Genomic DNA, 23,618 nt, shown 5'->3' with positions numbered 1-23,618 from the left:
GAAGAAGAGAAAAGCTTACGAAAGGTTCAAAAAACTAGGTAATGATAGAGATCTAGAAGATTATAAGGCTAGCAGTAAGGAGCTTAAGAATGAGATTACGAGAGCCAGAAGGGGCCATGAGAAGGCCTTGGCAGACAGGATTAAAGAAAACCCCAAGACATTCTACAAGTATGTGAAGAGCAAGAGGATAAGATGTGAGAGAATAGGACCAATCGAATGTGACAGTGGAAAGGTGTATATGGAACCGGAGGAGATAGCAGAGGTACTTAATAAATACTTGGCTTCAGTATTGACTACGGAAAAGTTTCTTGGCGATTATAGGGATGACTTACAGCGGACTGAAAAGCTTGAGCATGTACAGGTAGATATTAAGAAAGAGGATGTGCTGGAGTTTTTGGAAAGCATCAAGTTGGATAAGTCACCGGGACCAGACAAGATGTACCCCAGGCTACTGTGGGAGGTAAGGGAGGAGATTACTGAGTCTCTGGTGATGATCTTTGCATCATCAATGGGGACGGGAGAGGTTCCGGAGGATTGCGGATGTTGTTCTCTTATTTAAGAAAGGAAGTAGAGATAGCCCAGGAAATTAAAGATCAGTGAGTCTTACTTCAGTGATTGGTAAGTTGATGAGAAAGATCCTGAGAGGAAGGATTTATGAACATTTGGAGAGGCATGAGAGGCATAATATGATTAGGAATAGTCAGCATGGCTTTGTCAAAGGCAGGTCATGCCTTACAAGCCTGAGTGAATTTTTTTGAGGACGTGACTAAACAAATTGATGAAGGTAGAGCAGTAGATGTAATGTATATGGATTTCAGAAAGGCATTTGATAAGGTACTCCATGCAAGGCTTATTGAGAAAGTGAGGCGGCATAGGATCCAAAGGGACATTGCTTTGTGGATACAGAATTGGCTTGCCCACAGAAGGCAAAGAGTGGTTGTAGACGGGTCATATTCTACATGGAGGTCGGTGACCAGTGGTGTGCCTCAAGGATCTGTTCCGGGACTCTTACTCTTCATGATTTTTATAAGTTTCCTGGATGAGGTAGTGGATGGATGGGTTAGTAAATTTGCTGATGACACAAAGGTTGGAGGTGTTGTGGATAGTGTGGAGGGCTGTCAGAGGTTACAGTGGGACATCGATAGGATGCAAAACTGGGTGGAGAAATAGCAGATGGAGTTCAACCCAGGTAAGTGTGAGGTGGTTCACTTTGGTAGGTTAAATATGATGGCAGAATATAGTATTGATGGTAAGACTCTTGGCAGTGTGGAAGATCAGAGGGATCTTGGGGTCCGAGTCCATAGGACACTCAAAGCTGCTGCGCAGGTCAACTGTGGTTAAGAAGTCATACAGTGCATTGGCCTTCATCAACGGTAAGATTGAGTTTAGGAGCCGAGAGGTAATGCTGCAGCTATATACAACCCTGGTCAGACCCCATTTGGAGTACTGTGCTCAGCTCTGGTCGCCTCACTACAGGAAGGATGTGGAAACCACAAAGGGTGCAGAGGAGATTTACAAGGATGTTGTCTGGACTGGGGAGCATGCCTTACAAAAACAGGTTGAGTGAACTCAGCCTTTTCTCCTTGGAGCGACAGAGGATGAGAGGTGACCTGGTAGAAGTGTATAACATGATGAGAGGCATTGATCATGTGGATGGTCAGAGGCTTTTTCCCAGGGTTGAAATGGCTAGCACGAGAGGGCACAGTTTTAAGGTGCTTGGAAGTAGGTACACAGATGATGTCAGGGGCAAGTTTTTTTTTAAAAATGCAGAGAGTGGTGAGTGCGTGGAATGGGCTGCCAGCGATGGTGGTGGAGGTGGATACGATAGGGTCTTTTAAGAGACTCCTGGATAGGTACATGGAGCTTAGAAAAATTGAGGGCTATGGGCAACCTTAGGTAATTTTTGAAGTATATGTTTGGCACAGCATTGTGGGCCGAAAAGCCTGTATTGTGCTGTAGGTTTTCTGTTTCTACGTTCTATGTTAAAACAAATAACAAAACATTTATTATGCTAAATGCGGTGGACTTTACTTGGTTATTAACATATTTTTAAGATAGTTTACCTGTAAACATCTGATGCACTCAGATCTACAGCTTATCACAGGTTACCCTTAACAATTAGCTTCAGACAGTTAATAGGAGGAATTAGTACCATCTTTTAAAATGGTTACTATTACCTTGTAACCTGCATGTCTCTGATGGATTTCTGCTTTAAAGCAATGAACAAGATTAGCACTGCCAATTTCTTTGCCATGCAGATTATTACAGCTGTATGGTCCAAATTTTGCAATAGTACTAATACAAAATAATGAAACAGTGAATATTTTGTATTGCAATCCTGTTGTCATATAGCACTGTCACAAAATGCACTGTTTGCAGACTTCTCCGTAGCACCGAAGGAAACCACAAACTGACCTGAATTTCCTGCACTTATTATCACCTTAAGATATCTTCGAAACACAAGAACTGAGTATTTAGATGGCACATAATACTCATTCACCGCTTACTAAATAATTAAATTTTACCAATCCAATAACACCCTTCATCATACCTTTATGTTCTGAGCTTTATTCCACTTCAGTGTTTGGAAAAGTGATTAAGAACTGCTAACACTTCATGGCAAGTGATAACTCCTGCTCTTCGCTGCTAACCAATTTTGACCCAGTATTCACTAACTGCATTACCATGCTGAAGCAAACACTGGAAGATGGTAGAGTGCAACTTATTCCAAAAGCACTTCCCTACTTTGGTCTCCTCCAGAGTGGCAGCAACATGAACAGTAGAGCTCTAGACAATAGACAATAGGTGCAGCAGTAGGCCATTCAGCCCTTTCAGCCAGCACCACCATTCACTGTGATCATGGCTGACCATCCACAATCAGTATCCAGTTCCTGCCTTATCCCCATAACCTTCGATTCTGCTATCTGTAAGAGCTCTATCCATCTCTTTTTTGAAAGCATCCAGAGACTTGGCCTCCACAGCCTTCTGGGGCAGAGCATTCCATATATCCACCACTCTCTGGGTGAAAAAGATTTTCCTCAACTCCGTTCTAAATGGCCTACCCCTCATTCTTAAACTGTGGCCTCTGGCTTTGGACTCACCCATCAGCAGGAACATGCTTCCTGCCTCCAGCATGTCCAATCCCTTAATAATTTTATATGTTTCAATAAGTTCCTCTCTCAGCCTTCTAAATTCCAGAGTATACAAGCCCAGTCGCTCCAAACTTTCAACATATGACAGTCCCGCCATCCCGGGAATTAACCTTGTGAACCTACGCTGCACTCCCTCAATAGCAAGAATGTCCTTCCTCAAATTTGGAGACCAAAACTGCACACAGTACTCCAGATGTGGTCTCACCAGGGCCCTGTACAGCTGCAGAAGGACCTCCTTGCTCTAAGACTCAATTCCCCTTGTTATGAAGGCCAGCATGCCATTAGCTTTCTTCACTGCCTGCTGTACTTGCATGCTTGCTTTCAGTGACTGATGTACAAGGACACCTAGATCTTGTTGTGCTTCCCCTTTACCTAACTTGACTCCATTTAGATAATAATCTGCCTTCCCGTTCTTACCACCAAAGTGGATAACCTCACATTTAGCCACATTAAACTGCATCTGTCATGCATCTGCCCAATCACCCAGCCTGTCCAAGTCACACTGCATTCTCTCAACATCCTCCTCACATTTCACACTGCCACCCAGCTTTGTGTCATCGGCAAATTTGCTAATGTTACTTTTAATTCCCTCATCAGTATATATTGTAAACAGCTGCAGTCCCAGCACTGAACCCTGCAGTACCCCACTGGTCACCACCTGCCATTCTGAAAGGGACCCGTTAAACTCCTTGTTTTCTGTCAGCAGGCCAATTTTCAATCCATGTCAGTACTCTGCCCCCAATACCATGTGCCCTAATTTTGCCCACTAATCTATCAAATTTATCTAATTTATCAAAGGCTTTCTGAAAGTCCAGGTACACTACATCCACTGGCTCTCCCTTGTCCATTTTCATAGTTACATCCTCAAAAAATTCCAGAAGATTAGTCAAGCACGATTTCTGCTTCGTAAATCCATGCTGACTCGGACCAATCCTGTTACTACTATCCAGATGTGTCGTAATTTCATCTTCTATAATTGACTCTAGCATCTTTCCCACCACCGACGTCAGGCTGACCAGTCTATAATTCTCTGTTTTCTTTTCCTCCCTTAAGAGTGGGACAACATTAGCCACCCTCCAATCCACAGGAGCTGATCCTGAATCTATAGAACATTGGAAAATGATTACCAATGCGTCCACGATTTCTAAAGCCACCTCAAGTACCCTGGGATGCAGACCATCAGGTCCCGGGGACTTATCAGCCTTCAGACCCAACAGTCTATCCAACATTTCCTGCCTAATATAAATTTCCTTCAATTCATCCATTACCCTAGGTCCTTTGGCCACTATTACATCTGGAAGATTGTTTGTGTCTTCCCTAGTGAAGACAGATCCAAAGTACCTGTTCAACTCGTCTGCCATTTCCTTGTTCCCCATAATAAATTCACCCGCTTCTGTCTTCAAGGGCAAATTTTGGTCTTAACTATTTTTTTCCTTTTCACATACCTAAAGAAGCTTTTACTATCCTCCTTTATATTCTTGGCTAGTTTACCTTCATACCTCATTTTTTCTCCGTGTATTGCCTTTTTAGTTACCTTCTGTTGCTCTTTAAAAGTTTCCCAATCCTCCGGCTTCCCATTCATCTTTGCTATGTTATACTTCTCTTTTATTTTCATACTGTCCATTACTTCCCTTGTCAGCCACTGCCTCCCCTTACTCCCCTTCCTCTTTGGAACGAACTGATCCTGCACCTTCCACATTATTCCCAGAAACACTTGCCATTGCTGTTCCACTGTCATCCCTGCTAGGGTATTGTTCCATTGAACTTTGGCCAGCTCCTCCCTCATAGCACCATAGTTCCCTTTGTTCAACTGTAATACTGACACTTCCGAGTTTCCCTTCTCCCTCTCAAATCGTAGATTAAAACTTATCATATTATGGTCACTACCTCTTAATGGTTCCTTGACCTCGAGGTCCCTGATCAAATCCGGTTCACTGCACAACACTAAATCTAGAATTGCGCTCTCTCTGGTGGGCTCCAGTACAAGCTGTTCTAAGAATCTATCTCGGAGGGACTTCACAAACTCCCTTTCTTGAGGTCCAGTACCAACCTGATTCCTCCAGTCTACCTGCATGTTGAAATCCCATTACCACCTAGGACCATCGTCAGCATAAAACAACAAGCACAGCCTTGCCAGCATTGTTCATATGCTTGAAAAAGATCACCAAGCTGATTTACGGCATTGAGCAATACTGTCCCAAAACAAGTGACTGACCCACAGCTTTGTGTATACCAAACTAGTTGGAGAGTGGGGGTGGGGGGGGGGGGGGAGCTTTAAAGTGGACTGGCCAACAATGACAAAGACCAAAGAATGATGAAGCAAAAATACACTCGTCAAAAATGCAACTTGATGTGGTCTTAAGACAGAGGTTGGACATGGGCAGACTACTTGATGAAAATGCTTTAATATTGAGACTATACAGAAAACAAATATAGAAATTAAGCATTGAAATTATGCAAGGACAGGAGAGATGTGGGATAAGATTGAGGGAATAACCTGGGATTACAGTTTTTGGAGCAAGGAAGAGCAAATTGCTGTTAAAATCCTTCACAACGTCAATAGAATTGCACTTTCAGACTCTCCAAGTGATTCCTGGACAAAAAGGGTTAAATTGTGTTACTGCAAAGTAAAAATCAGAGCTTAAAGGAAATGAGGGGAAATAAGGAGTTTCAAGTCATACACTTTCTACTCCCATTGGTCTGACTGTGCTGATAGCTCTCTCAAGGCATCAGAACCTGATGATGTACCTGGTAGGGTTCTGCCAACTACCTGGGCGGAGTGTTCAGGGATATCTTCAATCTCTCACCACTGAGATAGAGGTTCCCACCTGCTTCAAAAGGCTGCCAATCATATCAGTGCAAGGTAAGCTGCCTCAATGACTATCACCCAGTAGCACTCATATTCACAGTGAAGTGCTTTGAGAGGTTGGTCATAGATAGAATTAACTTCTGCCTAAGGATCTAGACCGCTACAATTTGTCTATTGCCATATTAGCTCTACAGCGGATGAAATCTCACTGGCTCTCCTCTCAGCCTTGGATCACCCAGACAATAGTGAGCCTGCTGTTTATTGACCACAGCTCAACATTCAACACAATCATACCTTCAGTTCCAATAAACTAGCTCAAAACCTGGGCCTCTGTACCTTCCCTTGCAACTGGATTCCTGACGTCCTCACCTGGAGACCAGAGTCAGTGTGGATCGGAAATAACTTCTCTGCCTGACAATCAATACTGATGCACCTCAAGTATGCATACTTAGCCCACTGCTCTACCTTCTCTACACCCACAATTGTGTGGCTAGGCACAGCTCAAACACAATCTATAAATTTGACAGTGACACAACTATTATTGGCAGAATTCCAGATGGTGATGATAAGATGCACGGGAGCAGGATAGATCAGCTAGTTGAGTGTTATCATAGTAACAATCTGGCACTCATCATCAGTAAGACCAAGGAACTGATTGTGGACTTCAGGAAGGGGAAGTCTTGGGAACACACACCAGTCCTCGAGAGATCAGAAATGGAAAGGCTGAGCAGTTTTAAGTTCCTGGGTGTCAACATATGAGGCTCTATCCTGGGCCCAACATATTGATGCAGTTACAAAGAAAGCACAACAGCTGCTAGATTTCATTGAGTTTAAGAAATAGTACGTCACCAAAGACACTTATAAATTTCCAGATATACCATGAAGAGCATCATCATCCGGTATGGAAGGGCCACTGCACAGGATGGAAAAAGCTGCAGAAAAGTTGTAAGCTCATCCAGCTTCATTATGGGCACTAGCCTCCTCAAAAAGGTAACATCCATCATTAAGGACCCATTCACCCTCATCATCTAGGATGTTATGCAGAAGCATGAAGACATGTATTCATTTCAGGAACAGTTTTTTTCTGAATGGACAATGAACCCATGAACACGACCTCAGTTTTGTCCACTCTTTTTCTGAAATACTAACTTTATCTCTATATAGCTATACACACACTTATTGTAATTTACAGTATAGATTTAATTATTGTTTTCCAATGCACTGCTGTTGCAAAACAACAAATTTCACGAAATGCTATTGATATTAAACCCGATTCTATGAGACAGCATTCTCATATGAATTAATTTGCATTCATGCATAAATTATTTCAGTTTAGGGCTACCACAGTACTGCAGCTTCTCATTCTAAATGTTTCTGGTCACCAAGCCAATCTAAATTGGCTACTTTGTGCTTTTCTGAAAGTATCTGTCATTTGCTATTCCTTGGTAATAAGTGATAACATTGTGAGGACCAGAAATGTTGATGCGTACCACACCATATACTACAGTCCTGAAGCAAGGTATAGCTATTAAGATTTCTTGCTTAATACTGTGGAAGTGATTTCTCCGTCCTATTCCAGCCAGACCCCACATAGATTCAATGGGCATTCCTAACGCTACAACATAACAAATTGCCTGACTTGCTGAGTTCTTCCCGCATCGACCATGGAGGGGACTAAACAGTTGACATTTTGGGCTGAGACCCTTCTTCAGGACTGGAAAACAAGGGGCAGCAGCCAGAATGGGGGGGGGGGGGGGGGCAGAAAGGAGTGCAACCTGGTAGGTGATAGGTGAGGAGGAAGGTGGAGGGTGGGAAAGATGATTGAGAGACAGAGGTGATAGGTGGAAGAAGAGTGCTGAAGAAGGAATTTAACAGGAAAGGACAGCGGAGAAGGGAAGGTGGGAAACTGGAGCTAGGTGATGGGACAGAGGGCCACAGGAATGGTGGGAGAAAACAAAATGGTAGGGGATGAAAACAGAGGAGAGTTGTTACGGGAAATTAGCCTAATCAACAGTAATCACCAGGTTGGAGACTAACCCCCAGACGGAAGGAGGTGGTGCTCCTCCAAAATGTCCTTTGCTTCCAGATGACAATAGAGGCTATGGACAGACAAATCAATGCGGGAATACAAAGTCGAATTGAAATGATCCTCTCTTTTATGGTGCACAGAGTAACAAAGCAGTTCCTCAATCTATGTCAGGTCTCACTGGGAGCACTGGGTACATTAGAGCAGTGGTCCCCAACCACCGGGCCACAAAGCATGCGCTGCCAGCCCGTGAGGAAACGATATGATTTGGCAATACCAGTCGGCTGCACCTTTCCTCATTCCCTGTCACGCACACGAGGTCATTACCCGCGCATCATACATGTCAGCGCAGGAAGGAGATTAACTCCTCGAGCTTGCAAATGACGGCAGGCTGAAAAGTATGTTCGACATAACATCTCTGCTGGCATTCTGGATCAAAGTCAAGGCTAAATATCCTGACATAGTCAGGAAAGCACTGAAAACGTGGCTTCCATTTCCAACATCATATCACTGTCAAGCAGAGTTTTCTGCAATGAAAACTAAATTGCGGAATAGACTGGACATAAGGAACCCCCTTCCAGTAGTATCACTGTCTCCCGTCACCCCTCGATAGGAGAGTCTTGTTGCAGGGAAACAAGCCCAGGGCTCCCACTGATTTAGCGATATTGGTGTGTTGCAATGATTTTATATGTTCATATGGGGAAAAAAAACATGCTGTGTTTAATATCCAAACGTTACTTAAAATGTTATGATGCTATTGACTTATAAGTGACATATCTAACCATATAACAATTGCAGCACAGAAACAGGCGATCTCTGCCCTTCTAGTCCATGCTGAACTCTTACTCTCACCTAGTCCCACCGACCTGCACTCAGCCCATAACCCTCCATTCCTTTCTTGCCCATATACCAGTCGATTTTTTCTTTAAATGATAATATCCAACCTGCCTCTACCACTTCTACTGGAAGTTCGTTCAACACTTACTTCAAGCTCCCCTGTCCTCCCCTGATAATTGACTTATCACTATATTCATGCGAGGAAAATATGTGCAGTGTGTTTAATATTAAATGTGTTAGATAAACCCTTTTAGAAACAAAATTGAGTGCATCAGCCACTTATCACCTATATTGTGGTCGTGATTAACACCACACCCCGCCCCCGAACAGAATCGCCAAAAACGATTTGTAGAGAAAAATCGGCAGGTACACGCACGCACAAGTCGCGCAAGGCTTCATGATCATTGTAGTCTTTCTCGGGGTAAACCCAACAAATTTGACTGCTACTCTTGTCCATTGGCAATCCTACCCCTCCTCCCCCCCCACCGGCCCGGTCGGCCGGTCCACAAGAATATTGTCAATATTAAACCGGTCCGCAGTGCAAAAAAGGTTGGGAACCCCTGCAATAGAAGACCCTGACAGATCCACATGCGCTGTGCCATCTCACCTGGAAAGACTGTTTAGGACACTAATTTGGTGAGGGAAGAGGTGTAGGCCTCCCTCAGACCTCAACTGCATTTTATCAACCTTGCTTCAGTCCCTTCCCACCTATATCCGTGATGGTTCACGTGCTCTCTATCCCTTCAACAACTTCCAGTTCCCTGGTCCTGACTTTCTTATTTTCACTATCAATGCCCAGTCCCTGTATACTGTCATCCCCCAAAGGCGGCCTTAAGGCTCTCAGCTGCTTCCTGGACAACAGACATAACCAGTTCCCCTCCACCACCACCCTCCTCCTCTGTCTAGTGGAACTGGTACTTACCCTCAACAATTTCTCTTTTGGCTCCTCCCACCTTCTCCAAACCAAAGGTGTTGCCATGGGCATGTACATGGGCATCAGATAAGTTTGCCTACGTGGTATGGTCCATGCTCCAAGCCCACACTGGTATTGCTCTCAACTCTTCCTTCCTACACTGAAAAAATGTATTGAGCTGTATTCTTGCACCATGTTGAGCTTATCAATTTCATCAACTTTGCCTCCAACTTCCACGCCACCCTCAAATTTAAACTGGCCCATTTCTTGACACCCCTCACCCCCTTTCTTGATCTGTCTCCATCTCCAAAGACAGATTATCTACAGACATTTTTTTAAACAAACCCCCCCCCCCCCCCCACGGACTCTCAAGTATCTTGTCATATAAAATTGCTATTTCCTTCTGTTACACCAGCTCCACTATATCGGTTCTCAGGATGAGGCTTTTCAGTCTAGAACATTCAAGGTGCCATCTTCCTTCAGAAAACAGGGTTTCCTTTCAACTACTATTAATATTGCCCTCACCCCATCTCCTCTATTTCCTGTATGGCTGCATGATGCATACTTCAGGGTGCTCTATCAACTACAGCTCAGCATTCAATACTATCATCCCCCTCAAAACTAATCAATAAGCTTCCAAGGTCTTGACCTCAAAACCTCCTTGTACAAAATTGGAGTCTTGATTTCTTCACCTGAAGACCTCCGTCCATTTGGATTGGCAACAGCATCTCCTCCATGATCTCCATCAGCACGGGTGTACAAGGCTGTGTGCTTAGTCCCCTGCCCTACTCTCTTTGTACTAATGACTGCTAAACTAAACACAGCTCCAATACCATATTTAAGTTTGCTGATGACACCACTGCTTTTAGCCAAATCAAAAGTGCAGATGAATCAGGATATAGGAGGGAGACTGAAAATCTGGCTGACAACTGAGGTCATGCTCTCTTCTCACTGCTGCCATCAGAAAGGTGGTACAAGAGCCTCAGGACTCACACCACCAGGTTCAGGAACAGTTATTACTCCTCAGCCATCAGGCTCTTGAACCAGTGGGGATAGCTTCACTCAACTTCAATAGCACTCACTTTCAAGGACTCTTCACCTCATGTTCCTGATATTTATTGCTTATTATCTTTCCTTTGTATTGCACTGTTTGTCCTCATTTGCACATCTGCTATTTAACTGCCCTGTTGGGTGCAGTCTTTCATTAATTCTATTATATTTCTTGGATTTACTGAGCATGCCTGCAAGAAAACAAATCTTAGGGTTGCATATGATGATATATGTACTTTGATTAAAAAGAATTACTTTGAACTTGCCCCTTCCCCACCTCGTCATAACAGGGATAGGATTCCCCCGAACCTCACCTAACACCCCCCTCGCCTCCATATCCAGCTCATCATTCGCTGCAACTTCTGCCATACCCAAATGGATCCTACCACCATGTACATCTCTCCCAGCCCCCACCCCCCAAACTTTCCACAGGGATCAGTCTCTACTGACTCCTTGTTCACTCATTTCTTCCCACAGATCTTCCTCCAGCACTTACGCCTGCAACCAAGACAAGTCCTACACCTGCCCCTACATGCATATTGGGGGACCACTCAATCGAGCACTTTCACTCTACTGTGCCGAGTAAAGGAAGCATTGTCTAGTGGCCTCCCATTCAATTTGACCTCTCTCTTCTTCTCTACTGTCACGACGAGGCCAAAAGCAAGTTGGGGGAGAAGCACCTCATATCATCTGGATAATTTCCAGGCTGATGGCATGAACATCAACTTTGCTAACTTCCTGTCACAACCCCTTTTTATCTGCCTCTTCTGGGGGATTTTTCACTCCCTTTCTCCTCCTCTGCCCTCATCTCCATCCCTTTACTCCACTGTCCTCTCCCATCACATCCCTCCTCCTTTAGCCCTCTTCTCTCACCTCTGGCTCCTCACATCATTCTAACCCCCGCCCCACCCACTTTAGCCCACATTTATACCTGACACCTTGTACTACTCTCCCTCCCATTAAGGGGACAAGGAGATGGCAGATGAACTAAATGAGTATTTTGCATTAGTCTTCACTGTGGAAGACACTAGCAGTGTGCCAGATGCTGAAGGGTGTGAGGAAAGAGGAGTACAGTAACTATTACAAGGGAGAAGGTGCTCAAGAAGCTGAAAGACCCAAGGGTACACAAGTCACCCTGACCAGATGAACTGCATCTGGTCAGGGTGCAGTTCTGAAAGAGTTAGTGGTAGAGATTGTGGAGACATTAGTAATCTTTCAAAAATCATTGGACTCTGGCATGGTGCCAGAGGACTGGAAAATTGCAAATGTCACTCCACTCTTTGAGAAAGGAAGAAGGCAGCAGAAAGGAAATTATAGCCTGACCTCAGTGGTTGGGAAGATGTTGGAGTCAATTGTTAAAGATGAGGTGATGGAGTATTTGGTGACGCAGGAGAAGATAGAACAAGGTCAGCATTGTTTTCCTAAGGGAAAATCTTGCTTGACAAACCTGTTGGAAAATGGAATACAATATTGGAAAATACATGGGCATGCACTTTGGTAGTAGAAATGAATGTGCTAAATGGGGAGAAAATCCAAGAGTCTGAGATGCAAAGGGACTCTGGAATCCTTGTGCAGAACACCCTGAAGGTTAACTTGTAGGTAGAGTTGGTGGCGAGGAAGGCAAATACAATGTTAGCATTCATTTCAAGAGGTCTAGAATGCAAGAGCAGGGATGTGATGCTGAGGCTTTATAAGGCACTGGTAAGGCCTCACCTTGAGTATTGTAAACAGTTTTGGGCTCCTCATCGAAGGTGCTCAAAAAACTGGCTTTGAAGAGGGTTCAGAAGAGGTTCACAAGGATGATTCTGGGAGCAAAACGGTTATCATACGAGGAACATTTGATAGCCTAGAACTTAGAATGATAAGTGAGGATCTCATTGAAACCTTTCGAATGTTGAAAGAGCTAGACAGAGTAGTGGTGGGAAGGATGTTTCCCATGATGGCGGAGTCTAAGACAAGAGGGCCCAGCCTCAGGATAGAGGGGTGTCCATTTAAAACAGATGTGGAGAAATTTATTTCGCCAAAGGACGGTAAAGTTGTGGAATTTGTTACCACAGGCACTTGTGGAGGTCAGGTCATTGGGTGTATTTAAGGCAGAGCTTAACAGGTTTTTGATTGAACATGGCATCAAAAGTTATGGGAAGAAGGTTGGGGAGTGGGGTTGAGGAGGGGGAAAAAAAGGATCAGTCATGATTGAATGTGGTGTCAATGGGCTAAATGGCCTAATTCTGCTCCTACATCTTATGGTCTCCCCATGTTCTTATTCTGGCTTCTGCCCCCTTCCTTTCCATTTCTGATGAAGGGTCTTGGCCTGAAATGTTGACTGTTTATTCCCTTCCATGGAAGCTTCCACATCTGCTGAGTTCTAGCATTTTCTTAAGGTGCTCAGCTTTCAGCACCTGCAGAATCTCATGCCGCCACCCTACAAGCTAGCATGGGGAAAAGTAACCGAACTAGATTTTGAATATCAAACATTTAAACAGTCTTGCAAAGCTTTTGCAGATTTAGTTAGACAAGGATCCAAACTTAATACGCAGAGGCCTATTCACTAAGCTCGGGTACATCGGGGAACAGAGTTTAAGCGTACCTAGGCTTGAGTCTTTGAAGTCTCATAAAGGACGGAAAAAGGGGCTTTCAATTTAATAGGGGATTGAAAACATTAGAAGTACAGTTAGGATGAGGAGCAGCTTAAAGTGCAGTCAAATATAATAATAAAACCAAGCAAGTCCAGTCATTTCTACAGATGCTGGAGAACATTCTGACTGGTTGAATCACTGCCTGATTGAGGCTCAAATGAGCCCGACTGAAACCCCACTGTCGAGGACATCTTCCAGTATGCCTCAAAGTAGTGGCATCCATTATTAAAGAGTTTCATCATCTGGGAAATGTCCTCTCCATTACTTTCATAAGGGAGGAGGTACAAGAACCTGCAGACTCACACATTTATCCCCCTCTCTGCCATCAGATTCCTGAATGGCCCATGAACACTACCTTATTATTCCTTATTTACACTATTTTGTAACTTATATTGATTTTGTTTCTCTGCACTTTGCTGCTGCAAAACAACAAATTTCACAGGGGTCAGCAATAAACTGACTCTGAAGCAAAGCAGACATGGACACGAGGCATATGGGAATGTACGGTTAAACTGTATATGTTTTAATACAAGGAGCCCAAATGATGACGCACTATTCCTTAGACAGCACGCTCTAAACTCCCAGCTTCTAACAGCTAGAAGGATAAGGGCAGAAGCAGAGGAACACCATTATCTGGAAGTTGCCCTCCAAGCCACACATTTTCCTGAGTTGTAAAATCCTGCTGTTGCTTCACCACTAGGTCAAAATCTCAGAACTGCCTTCATAACATACACACATCTCAAGGACTGTAGTAGTTGAAAACAATTCATCACTATTTTCTCGATAGCTCAGCTTGTGAAGCCCAGATCCCTTGAATGAACTTGTAAATGATGAACTCTAATCTCCACATGGAAAGATATTATTGACAAACAAGAGAAAACCTGCAGATGCTGGAAATCCAAGCAATACACACAAAAGCCTAGAGGAACTCAGCAAGCCACACAGCATCTATGGGGAAAAAAGTACAGCCGATGTTTTGGGCTGAGACGTTTTACTTATCAACAACACTCCAAGTGTGACCTAACTAGTGTCTTATAAAGCTTCAGCATCACCTCCTTGCTTTTATATTCTAGTCCTCTTGAAATAAATGCCAACATTGCATTTGCCTTCTTTACCACAGACGCAACCTGTGAATTAACCTTCTTGGAGTCCTGCACCTCTGATATCAGAATTTTCTCATTTAGATAATAGTCTGTACTATTGTTCCTTTTACCAAAATGCATCATACATTCCCCAACACTATTCTTACAATCTGTCTAAGCCTTGCTCCAATCACATTGCTTCCTCAGCACTACTTATCCTTTCACCTATCTTCATCCGCAAAATTTGCCACAAAGCCATCAATTCCATAATTGAAATCACTGATAAACAATGTGAAAAGTAGTGGCCCCAATACTTACCCGAGGAACATCACTTACCCGAGGAACATCACTCGTCACCAGCAGCCAGCCAGAAAAGGCTCCCTTTATTCCCACTCACTGACTCCTGCCTGTCAGCCATTCCTCTATCCAATCCAGTATATTTCCCATAATGCCATAGGACTTTATTTTGTTAATAAGCCTCATGTGAGGCATCTTATCAAATGCCTTCTGAAGATCTTAGCAAATGACATCCACTGCCTCTCCCTTGCCCACCCTCCTTGTTACTTCTTCAAAGAATTCTAACAGATTTGTCAGGCAAGATTTCCTTTTACAGAAACCATGCTGACTTTGACTTATTTTATCATTAGTCTCCAAGTACTCTGAAACCTCATCCTTAATAATGGACTCCAATACATTCCCAACCACTAAGATTAGGCTAACTGGCCTATAATTTCCTGTCTTTTTTTCTTCCTCACTTCTGAAAGAGTGTATAATTTCCTGTTTTTTCTTCCTCCTTTCTTAAAGAATGGAGTGGTATCTGCAATTTTCCAGTCCTCCGGGACCATGCCAGAATCAAGAGATTCTTGAAAGATAATGACCAATGCATCCAATATTTCTTCAGCAAACTCTCTCAGGACTCTGGAATGTCATCCATCTGGTCCAGGTGACTTGTCCACCTTAAGACCTTTCAGTTTGCCTAGCACTTTTTCCTTTAGATAGGTATAGATATAGAATAGTACAGCACAGTACAGGCCCTTTGGCCCACAATGTTGTGCCGACCCTCAAATCCTGCCTCCCATATAACCCCCTACCTTAAATTCCTCCATGTACCTGTCTAGTAGTCTTAAATTTCACTAGTGTATCTGCCTCCACCACTGACTCAGGCAGTGCATTCCATGCACCAACCACTCTCTGAGGAAAAAACCTTCCTCTAATATCCCCCTTGAACTTCCCACCCCTTACCTTAAAGCCATGTCCTCTTGTATTGAGCAGTGGTGCCCTGGGGAAGAGGCGATGGCTATCCACTATCTATTCCTCTTAATATCTTGTACACCTCTATCATGTCTCCTCTCATCCTCCTTCTCTCCAAAGAGTAAAGTCCCAGCTCCCTTAATCTCTGATTATAATCCATACTCTCTAAACCAGGCAGCATCCTGGTAAATCGCCTCTGTACCCTTTCCAATGCTTCCACATCCTTCCTATTGTGAGGCGACCAGAACTAGACACAGTACTCCAAGTGTGGCCTAACCAGAGTTTTCTACAGCTGCATCATTACCCCGCGACTCTTTGTAATAGCAATGGCACTCACTCCTGCTCCCTGACACTCAGACATCTGGCACACTGCTAGTATCTTCCACGGTAAAGACTGAAACAAAGTACTTAAGTTCATCTGCCATTTCTTTCTCCCATTACTACTTCACCAGCATCATTTTCCAGTGGTCCAAAATCAACTCTTACCTCCTTTTCACTCTTTACATAACTAAAAAAAAACTTTTAGTATCCTACTTAACATCATCAGCTAGTTTGCCCTCAAATTTGATCTTTTCCCTTCTTATAGCTTTTTTAGTTGCCTTTTGTCGGATTTTCAAAGCCTCCCAATCATCCAATAGGGAATTACAACTTTCTGAATATTAACTGGGATCCCTTCAGTGTGGAAAGGATAGGGGGAGTACAAATTTTTAAAAAAGTATATCAGAGGACCTTTGTGAGCCAGCATAGTTAGCCCTGGAGGGAAAGGACAATACCAAACGCAATTTTAGGAAACAAAGCCAGGCACATGTTTGAAACGTTAGTGGCAGAAAGGTTTTGGATATAACCAAGTTTCCAAGTAAATGATCATTTTAATCTGTAGAAGTTGGAATTTTGAAACATGCTGAAAAACTCAAATCAGGTAAATCTGTGAAGGTAAAACATTCAATGATTCAGATCCAAAACTCTGTCAGAACTAGGAAAGAGAAATCAAGTTAATTTTTAATTGCAAAAGGATGGAAGAAGAATGGGTAGAACAAAGAGACCATCTCAGAGCAAGATCAAATGAGATAAGCGTAGAAGTATAGCAGTCACAGTAACAATCAGAAGCAGTTAATACCCGTTTGCTAATGCGATGCATTAACAGCGAGGCTGAAACTTGTGCAACAGGTCAAGTAGAGAAAGAAAAAAAATCTTAAAATTATGACAAGTGAAATGTCCAGCCTGAAACAAAGAAATAATGTTCAGAGTACACTTATATTCAAAGTGTGTATACTTTGTACAACCTTGAGATTAGTCTCTTTAAAGGCAGTCACAAAACAAAACCCCAATAGAGCCCATTAAAAAAACCGTCAAATACCCAAAGTGAGCAAGTAACATTCAGAACTGAAGCTCATCGAAGTGAGTCGACAACCATGAAGCCAGTTATCCCTGCAGCCGATTCAGGAGCCACAGACTCATTTCAGAGCAGAGATGAGTATACCTTGCAGAGCAGTGAGCTGTACATCATCTGTCCCTCTCCTCTGGCCCTGACACCTCTGACCTTTTCAATCTGGCCTGGCACTTGAAAGTCAGTCAATACTCATTCTCACTGCTTTGATATGCTCTCGGGCCCAGACCCCACTGGCATGATTCAGCCCATAGTCAACCTTTCCAGTTTGGCCTGGTGTTTAAATTGGTCAAACCTCAGGCCGTTTCTCACTCTCAGGTCCAAGCCCTGTCACCCAAACTGCTCTAACGCATCGAATCACCTCCAGGTCTTAGAAACATAGAAAATAGGTGCAGGAGTAGGCCATTCGGCCCTTCGAGCCTGCACTGCCATTCAGTATGATCATGGCTGATCATCCAATTCAGAACCCTGTACCAGCCTTCCCTCCATACCCCCGATCCCTTTAGCCACAAGGGCCAGCCTGTCCAATCCCTTTAGGATTTTATACGTTTCAATAAGATCCCCCTTCAATCTTCTAAATTCCAACGAGTATAAGCCTAGTTCATCCAGTCTTTCTTCATATGAAAGTCCTGCCATCCCAGGAATCAATCTGGTGAACATTCTTTGTACTCCCTCTATGGCAAGAATATCTTTCCTCAGATTAGAGGACCAAAACTGCACACAATACTCCAGGTGTGGTCTCACCAAGGCTTTGTACAACTGCAGTAGTACCTCCTTGCTCCTGTACTCGAATCCTCTTGCTATGAATGCCAGCATACCATTCACCTTTTTCACCGCCTGCTGTATCTGCATGCCCACTTTCAATGACTGGTGTATAATGACAGCCAGGTCTCATTGCACCTCCCTTTTTCCTAATCGGCCACCATTCAGATTATAATCTGTTTTCCTGTTTTTTCCACCAAAGTGGATAATCTCACATTTATCCACATTAAATTGCATCTGCCATGAATTTGCCCACTCACCTAACCTATCCAAGTCACCGTGCATCCTCTTAGCATCCTCCTCACAGCTAACACTGCCACCCAGCTTCGTGTCATCCGCAAACTTGGAGATGCTGCATTTAATTCCCTCATCCAAGTCATTAATATATATTGTAAACAACTCGGGTCCCAGCACTGAGCCTTGCGGTACCCCACTAGTCACTGCCTGCCATTCTGAAAAGCTCCCGTTTATTCCCACTCTTTGCTTCCTGTCTGCCAACCAATTCTCTATCTACATCAATACCTTACCCCCAGTACCGTGTGCTTTAAGTTTGCACACTAATCTCCTGTGTGGGACCTTGTCAAAAGCGTTTTGAAGATCCAAATATACCACATCCGCTGGTTCTCCCCTATCCATTCTACTAGTTACATCCTCAAAAAATTCTATGAGATTCGTCAGACATGATTTTCCTTTCACAAATCCAAGTGGACTTTGTCTGATGATTTCACCGCTTTCCAAATGTGTTGTCATGACATTCTTTCACCGTAAGTTATTAATGGTAACACACCAGCAATGGCCGGGCACTGGCTCATTCCCCACTCTCGGGGGCCTGAGCCCCACCACTTCGATTCTACCCGTACGTGCTACACCACAACCATCCTGCACCTTTCAGACTTTGGTTCACACCACAAAAATGCCAGGTCGTAAAGCCAGTTCAAAAGCTCAACTCCAAAAGGGAAGTTACAGGCTACTGACTGCAGTGATAGTTTCCGAGAAAAAGTCTGATTAATACAGTAACACACATCAAAGTTGCTGGTGAACGCAGCAGGCCAGGCAGCATCTCTAGGAAGAGGTACAGTCGACGTTTCAGGCCGAGACCTTTCGTCAGGACTAACTGAAGGAAGAGTTAGTAAGAGATTTGAAAGTGGGAGGGGGAGATCCAAAATGATAGGAGAAGACAGGAGGGGGAGGGATGGAGCCAAGAGCTGGACAGGTAATTGGCAAAGGGGTATGAGAGGATCATGGGACAGGAGGTCCGGGGAGAAAGACGGGGGGGGGGGGGGAACCAGAGGATGGGCAAGAGGTATATTCAGAGGGACAGAGGGAGAAAAAGGAGAGTGAGAGAAAGAATGTGTGTATAAAAATAAATAACAGATGGGGTACGAGGGGGAGGTGGGGCATTAGCGGAAGTTAGAGAAGTCAATGTTCATTCCATCAGGTTGGAGGCTACCCAGACGGAATATAAGATGTTGTTCCTCCAACCTGAGTGTGGCTTCATCTTTACAGTAGAGAAGGCCGTGGATAGACATATCAGAATGGGATGGGGAATTAAAATGTGTGGCCACTGGGAGATTCTGCTTTCTCTGGCAGACAGAGCGTAGGTGTTCAGCAAAGCGGTCTCCCAGTCAGCATTGGGTCTCGCCAATATATAGAAGGCCACATCGGGAGCACCGGACGCAATATATCACCCCAGCCGACTCATAAGTGTTGCCTCACCTGGAAGGACTGTCTGGGGCCCTGAATGGTGGTAAGGGAGGAAGTGTAAGGGCATGTGTAGCACTTGTTCCACTTACAAGGATAAGTGCCAGGAGGAAGATCAGTGGGGAGGGATGGGGGGGACAAATGGACAAGGGAGTTGCGTAGGGAGCGATCCCTGCGGAAAGCAGGGGGGGGAGGGAGGGAAAGATGTGCTTAGTGGTGGGATCCTGTTGGAGGTGGCAGAAGTTACGGAGAATAATATGTTCGACCCACAGGCTGGTGGGGTGGTAGGTGAGGACCAGGGGAACCCTATTCCTGGTGGGGTGGCGGGAGGATGGAGTGAAAGCAGATGTGCGTGAAATGGGGGAGATGCGTTTGAGAGCAGAGTTGATAGTTTTTACAGTAACATAGTTTTGCGACCAGCAAGACACCACTGTACTTCACCAGTGCCATTTAAACCTGCAAGTGATGAATTACCTAAACTGAAAATTCAATTTAGAATTCTGAAGAGTGTAGCTTGCTTCAGGCAGACAAGGCGTTGTTCAAGCTGGCACTGGACCTCGTAGCAGTGCACTTGTTACAGGCATAGGTGTAGGATGGGAAATTAAAGCAGTAGGCAAATGAGAGCTACTGTGGGAAAAAAAAGCAAGCAAGCTCTAATCTGCATTCGGCTCCACCAGTGCAGAAAAGAGATGGTGTGCACTGAATGCAATCACCAGAATGGAAGTGCAGATGAATTGTGGCTTCACCAGGAATGTTTGGATCCCTGGATGGCAGAGAGGGAAGAAATGAATAAGTTGCATGGGAAAACACAAAGTGAATGGTTGCTGGGGACAGAAGAGCGAGTCAGGAAGTCTTGACGACAGCAATCTCTTCAAAATACTACAATGGCGGGGGGGGGGAAGAGACGGAATGTAAAGTGGTGGAATCTTAAAACAGCTGGCAAAAACTGCAAAGCTTGATCTGTTGACATGAAAATTGTTGGTGCTATTCATGCTGAAAAGGACAGTTTGCTGTAGGATATTGATCAATGGGCAAGAGTGGCAGGTGGAATTTAATCTTGATAAGTATGAGGTAATACACTTTAAGAGCTGCCAAGTGTAGGACATGCAATTAATGGTAGGATCCTAGACTGCTGTGGAAGAGAGATCTTGGTGGGTCAAGTCCAAAGATCACAGAAGGTAGCCGCACAGGTAGACAAGGTCCTTGCTTTTGTCAGCCAGTGCACACAATAAAAGAGCTGGCAGTTTATATTACAACTTGACAGAACAGTAATTGGGCTATGCTATGCAGTTCATTCAGATCATTACATTATAGGAATGTGAGAGCACAGTAGATGCCTGCAGTGGAGTGTTTTCAGATGAGGAGAACATGGAGAGAATGTTTGTTTGCCGTGGGGGCAAAGCTAGTAGGCATACCTTGCAGGATAAAGGATGGGAGATTTCCTCCCTCCCAAACTTAAGAGGCTGGTTGGAATCTGCATCACACTGAAAGAACGGCAAACACAAGGCAAGCACTTGAATCAGAAATGCCATCAACCAAATGCTGATAAGTGGAATAAGAACAGAAGACTAGATAGAGGTATACTTAATATTTGTTCTGTGATAGGATTTTGATTTAAAGAAAGGGGAAAAGCAAAATTATGCATAGACTGAATCGCTACAAGAATTCTGACAACTGGGAGGATATTGCTGTAGTTTTAGGCACCCAACTATAGCAAGTAGGGCAAAAATTTGTAGATTGAAACTGATTAGAGGGCATTCAAAGATATATTGACATCATTAAATTAGAAGATCACATTTTTGTTAATCACCTGGAGTTCAACACCAAAGATTTATGAGAAGTAACATTATCGGCAGGACTATAAAAGTAGAAATAAAAGGATACAAGAAAAGCTTTAAAAAGGGTGTGGTTAGAATTAACTTCTTTGTCAACGCCAGAATTCCCAACACTGTTAAACAGGAATTTAAGAAGTGGCCAAAACTAGGCCTTATAAAACTAACCAGCAAACAGAATTGTTAAGATTGAACCGTGGAACAAACCTGTTATAGTAGTCTATGTGTATACTGAATATTACAGAAATTCGCTGAAACTGAAACCTATTTACCGTTTGTACACTATGCCACGCTTCATGAAACAGCAGTTAAAATTTGAAAACTGGAGATTACTAAATATCGGGTATGTGCCTAACCAAGCTGCCTGTAAAAGAAGATTAAAGTGCCTTTTATAAGAATCCTAATTTTAAATAACCACGAACAAATCATTTCCGAGCAAAACATCTCATGATTAGATTTATGCGCCGTATCTACATTAATGGACCGACGAGATGCCAAATATGAAGCAAAACACTGCAGCCTCTGGAAATAATGCAGAATGTACTGGAAACTACACGTTTACATTTCGAATACGAACCCTTCCTTCACTAGGATGACAGCATAAGGGTCAGAAGACCTCGAGTAAACCCACCGAAGTACCCACCGAAGTACCAACGCCTAAAGCTCCTGAACGGACGTTAGTTAAAAAAGTCTCAATTGAAAACAACTCAACCCAAAACAAGCGACAGGAACGCCCTTCAGTGCACAGCACGTTTTAAGTTTACCCAACTGTGTCTGGTACTTAAAAAATATCTCAAGTTTCTATTTTCGGTACACCCTCTCAGCTCCAAACAATCTACATTACAGCCGCGCACATCGTCCCCTCCGAAGTGAACATTCATTTTCGGTGCAAACACAAGTTTCGAAAAACAGGTTTAACCTTTTCCCGTTTTTTAAAAGAACCCAACCTGCCCTCCCCCTCCCCTCCCCTCCCACCACCACTCCCCGGACAGTAACTACACATCACCCACCTTCCCCAATCCCTACACACTCCTTCGGCCCGCCCGAGCTCCCTATAGTCAGGCCAGAGGGAGGGTAAAGGTACCCACGGAGACAGACACAGACACCCAGCGGTCGGGGGTGAGGATAGGGGGGGGGGGAGGGCGATAGTTACTGAACAATCATCACTTGCTCACAGTAGATTGCGCCCAGCCCAGAGCTCACCTTTTTACCTTTCTTCGCATCATCCTCCATCTCTAGCGACAACTCCTCGCAACCCGGGCAACGACAGCGACAGACCCCTCGACTCCTGCCCACAATGACATTACTGCAACGACAGCCGACGGATGCAACACGCGGCTGCGAGAGCGGGCGACGGCAGCCGCCAGCCAGCCGGTCGGTCGGCCACTCCCCAACGTACGGGCGGACAGACAGATGGTCGGTCGGTTACCTACCCACCCACCGGCCAGCCGCTCACAGCACTCTCCTCCGGGCGCAACTTTTCAATCCTGCCGCCATCTTGGGCGTGTCTTCCCAACTCGCACCGGGCTGGCTGCTGAAACCTCCTCCCAGCCGACAGGGGGCAGCGCCTGCAGGAGCCATCGGGTTGCTGCAGCTGCCACTGCATCTCCCCAGCAGCAGTAGGCGACTGCAGCAGCAGCAGCAGGTGGGAGGACCTCCCGGCACACTTACTGCTCTTGAGCGCCATCTCCAGGAAGACCGCTACTTCCATTCATTCCGCCCGCAGACCGAAGCCACTAATCGCGAAAGCCAGTCCTAGATAGCAGTAACCCGCACTGCTTGTACTGTTTGACAAGTATGGGAACAAAATATCGCCGAGAAGAGGCTGAAAAAGACGCAGACAATAGCCAAAGTACAAACATTTAGAGTAAATTTTAAGTTTTATATTTTTCATCTGTCTAAAAAGACAAATATTTGAATGTTTAATATACTGTATCTTCAGTTTCTCAGTCTTAATGAGTAACCTCCAAGAGCCCTCTACTTTTCTCGTCACAACTCTGATCCCCTGACGTGCTGATGCTCAGAATATAATACCTTCCCTCATTAACGAGAAAGCTCTTAAAGTGATAGCAACCCTGCCAAAGTGAACATATCTTCGCAGCTTTTGGGCATATACCAACCACACTGCTTCCCCTTTTAATAAAGAAAAAAAAGTTAACAAGGCTGTATAAGCAGATAAT

General features: G+C 44.3%; 1 protein-coding gene across 2 annotated transcripts in view; it reads right to left on the bottom strand.

Moving 5' to 3' along the window:
- Positions 1 to 22,947, bottom strand: part of ccm2 (CCM2 scaffold protein) — a 103,755-nt gene extending 80,808 nt beyond the window's left edge. Inside the window, exon 1 of one of the 2 annotated variants that reach the window (XM_072251435.1) lies at positions 22,650 to 22,947. In XM_072251435.1, coding sequence (XP_072107536.1) covers positions 22,650 to 22,664 — 15 coding nt within the window. In that variant the 5' untranslated portion in view covers positions 22,665 to 22,947. Of the gene's footprint in view, positions 1 to 22,641 lie in introns of both variants that reach the window. The other variant, XM_072251434.1, reaches the window with a different exon arrangement.
- Between the last annotated feature and the right edge of the window lie 671 nt (positions 22,948 to 23,618).

This window comes from Mobula birostris, chromosome 2 (genome assembly GCF_030028105.1).
Source record: "Mobula birostris isolate sMobBir1 chromosome 2, sMobBir1.hap1, whole genome shotgun sequence".
Classification (NCBI taxonomy): domain Eukaryota; kingdom Metazoa; phylum Chordata; class Chondrichthyes; order Myliobatiformes; family Myliobatidae; genus Mobula; species Mobula birostris.
This window is presented reverse-complemented; position numbering and strand designations above follow the sequence as displayed.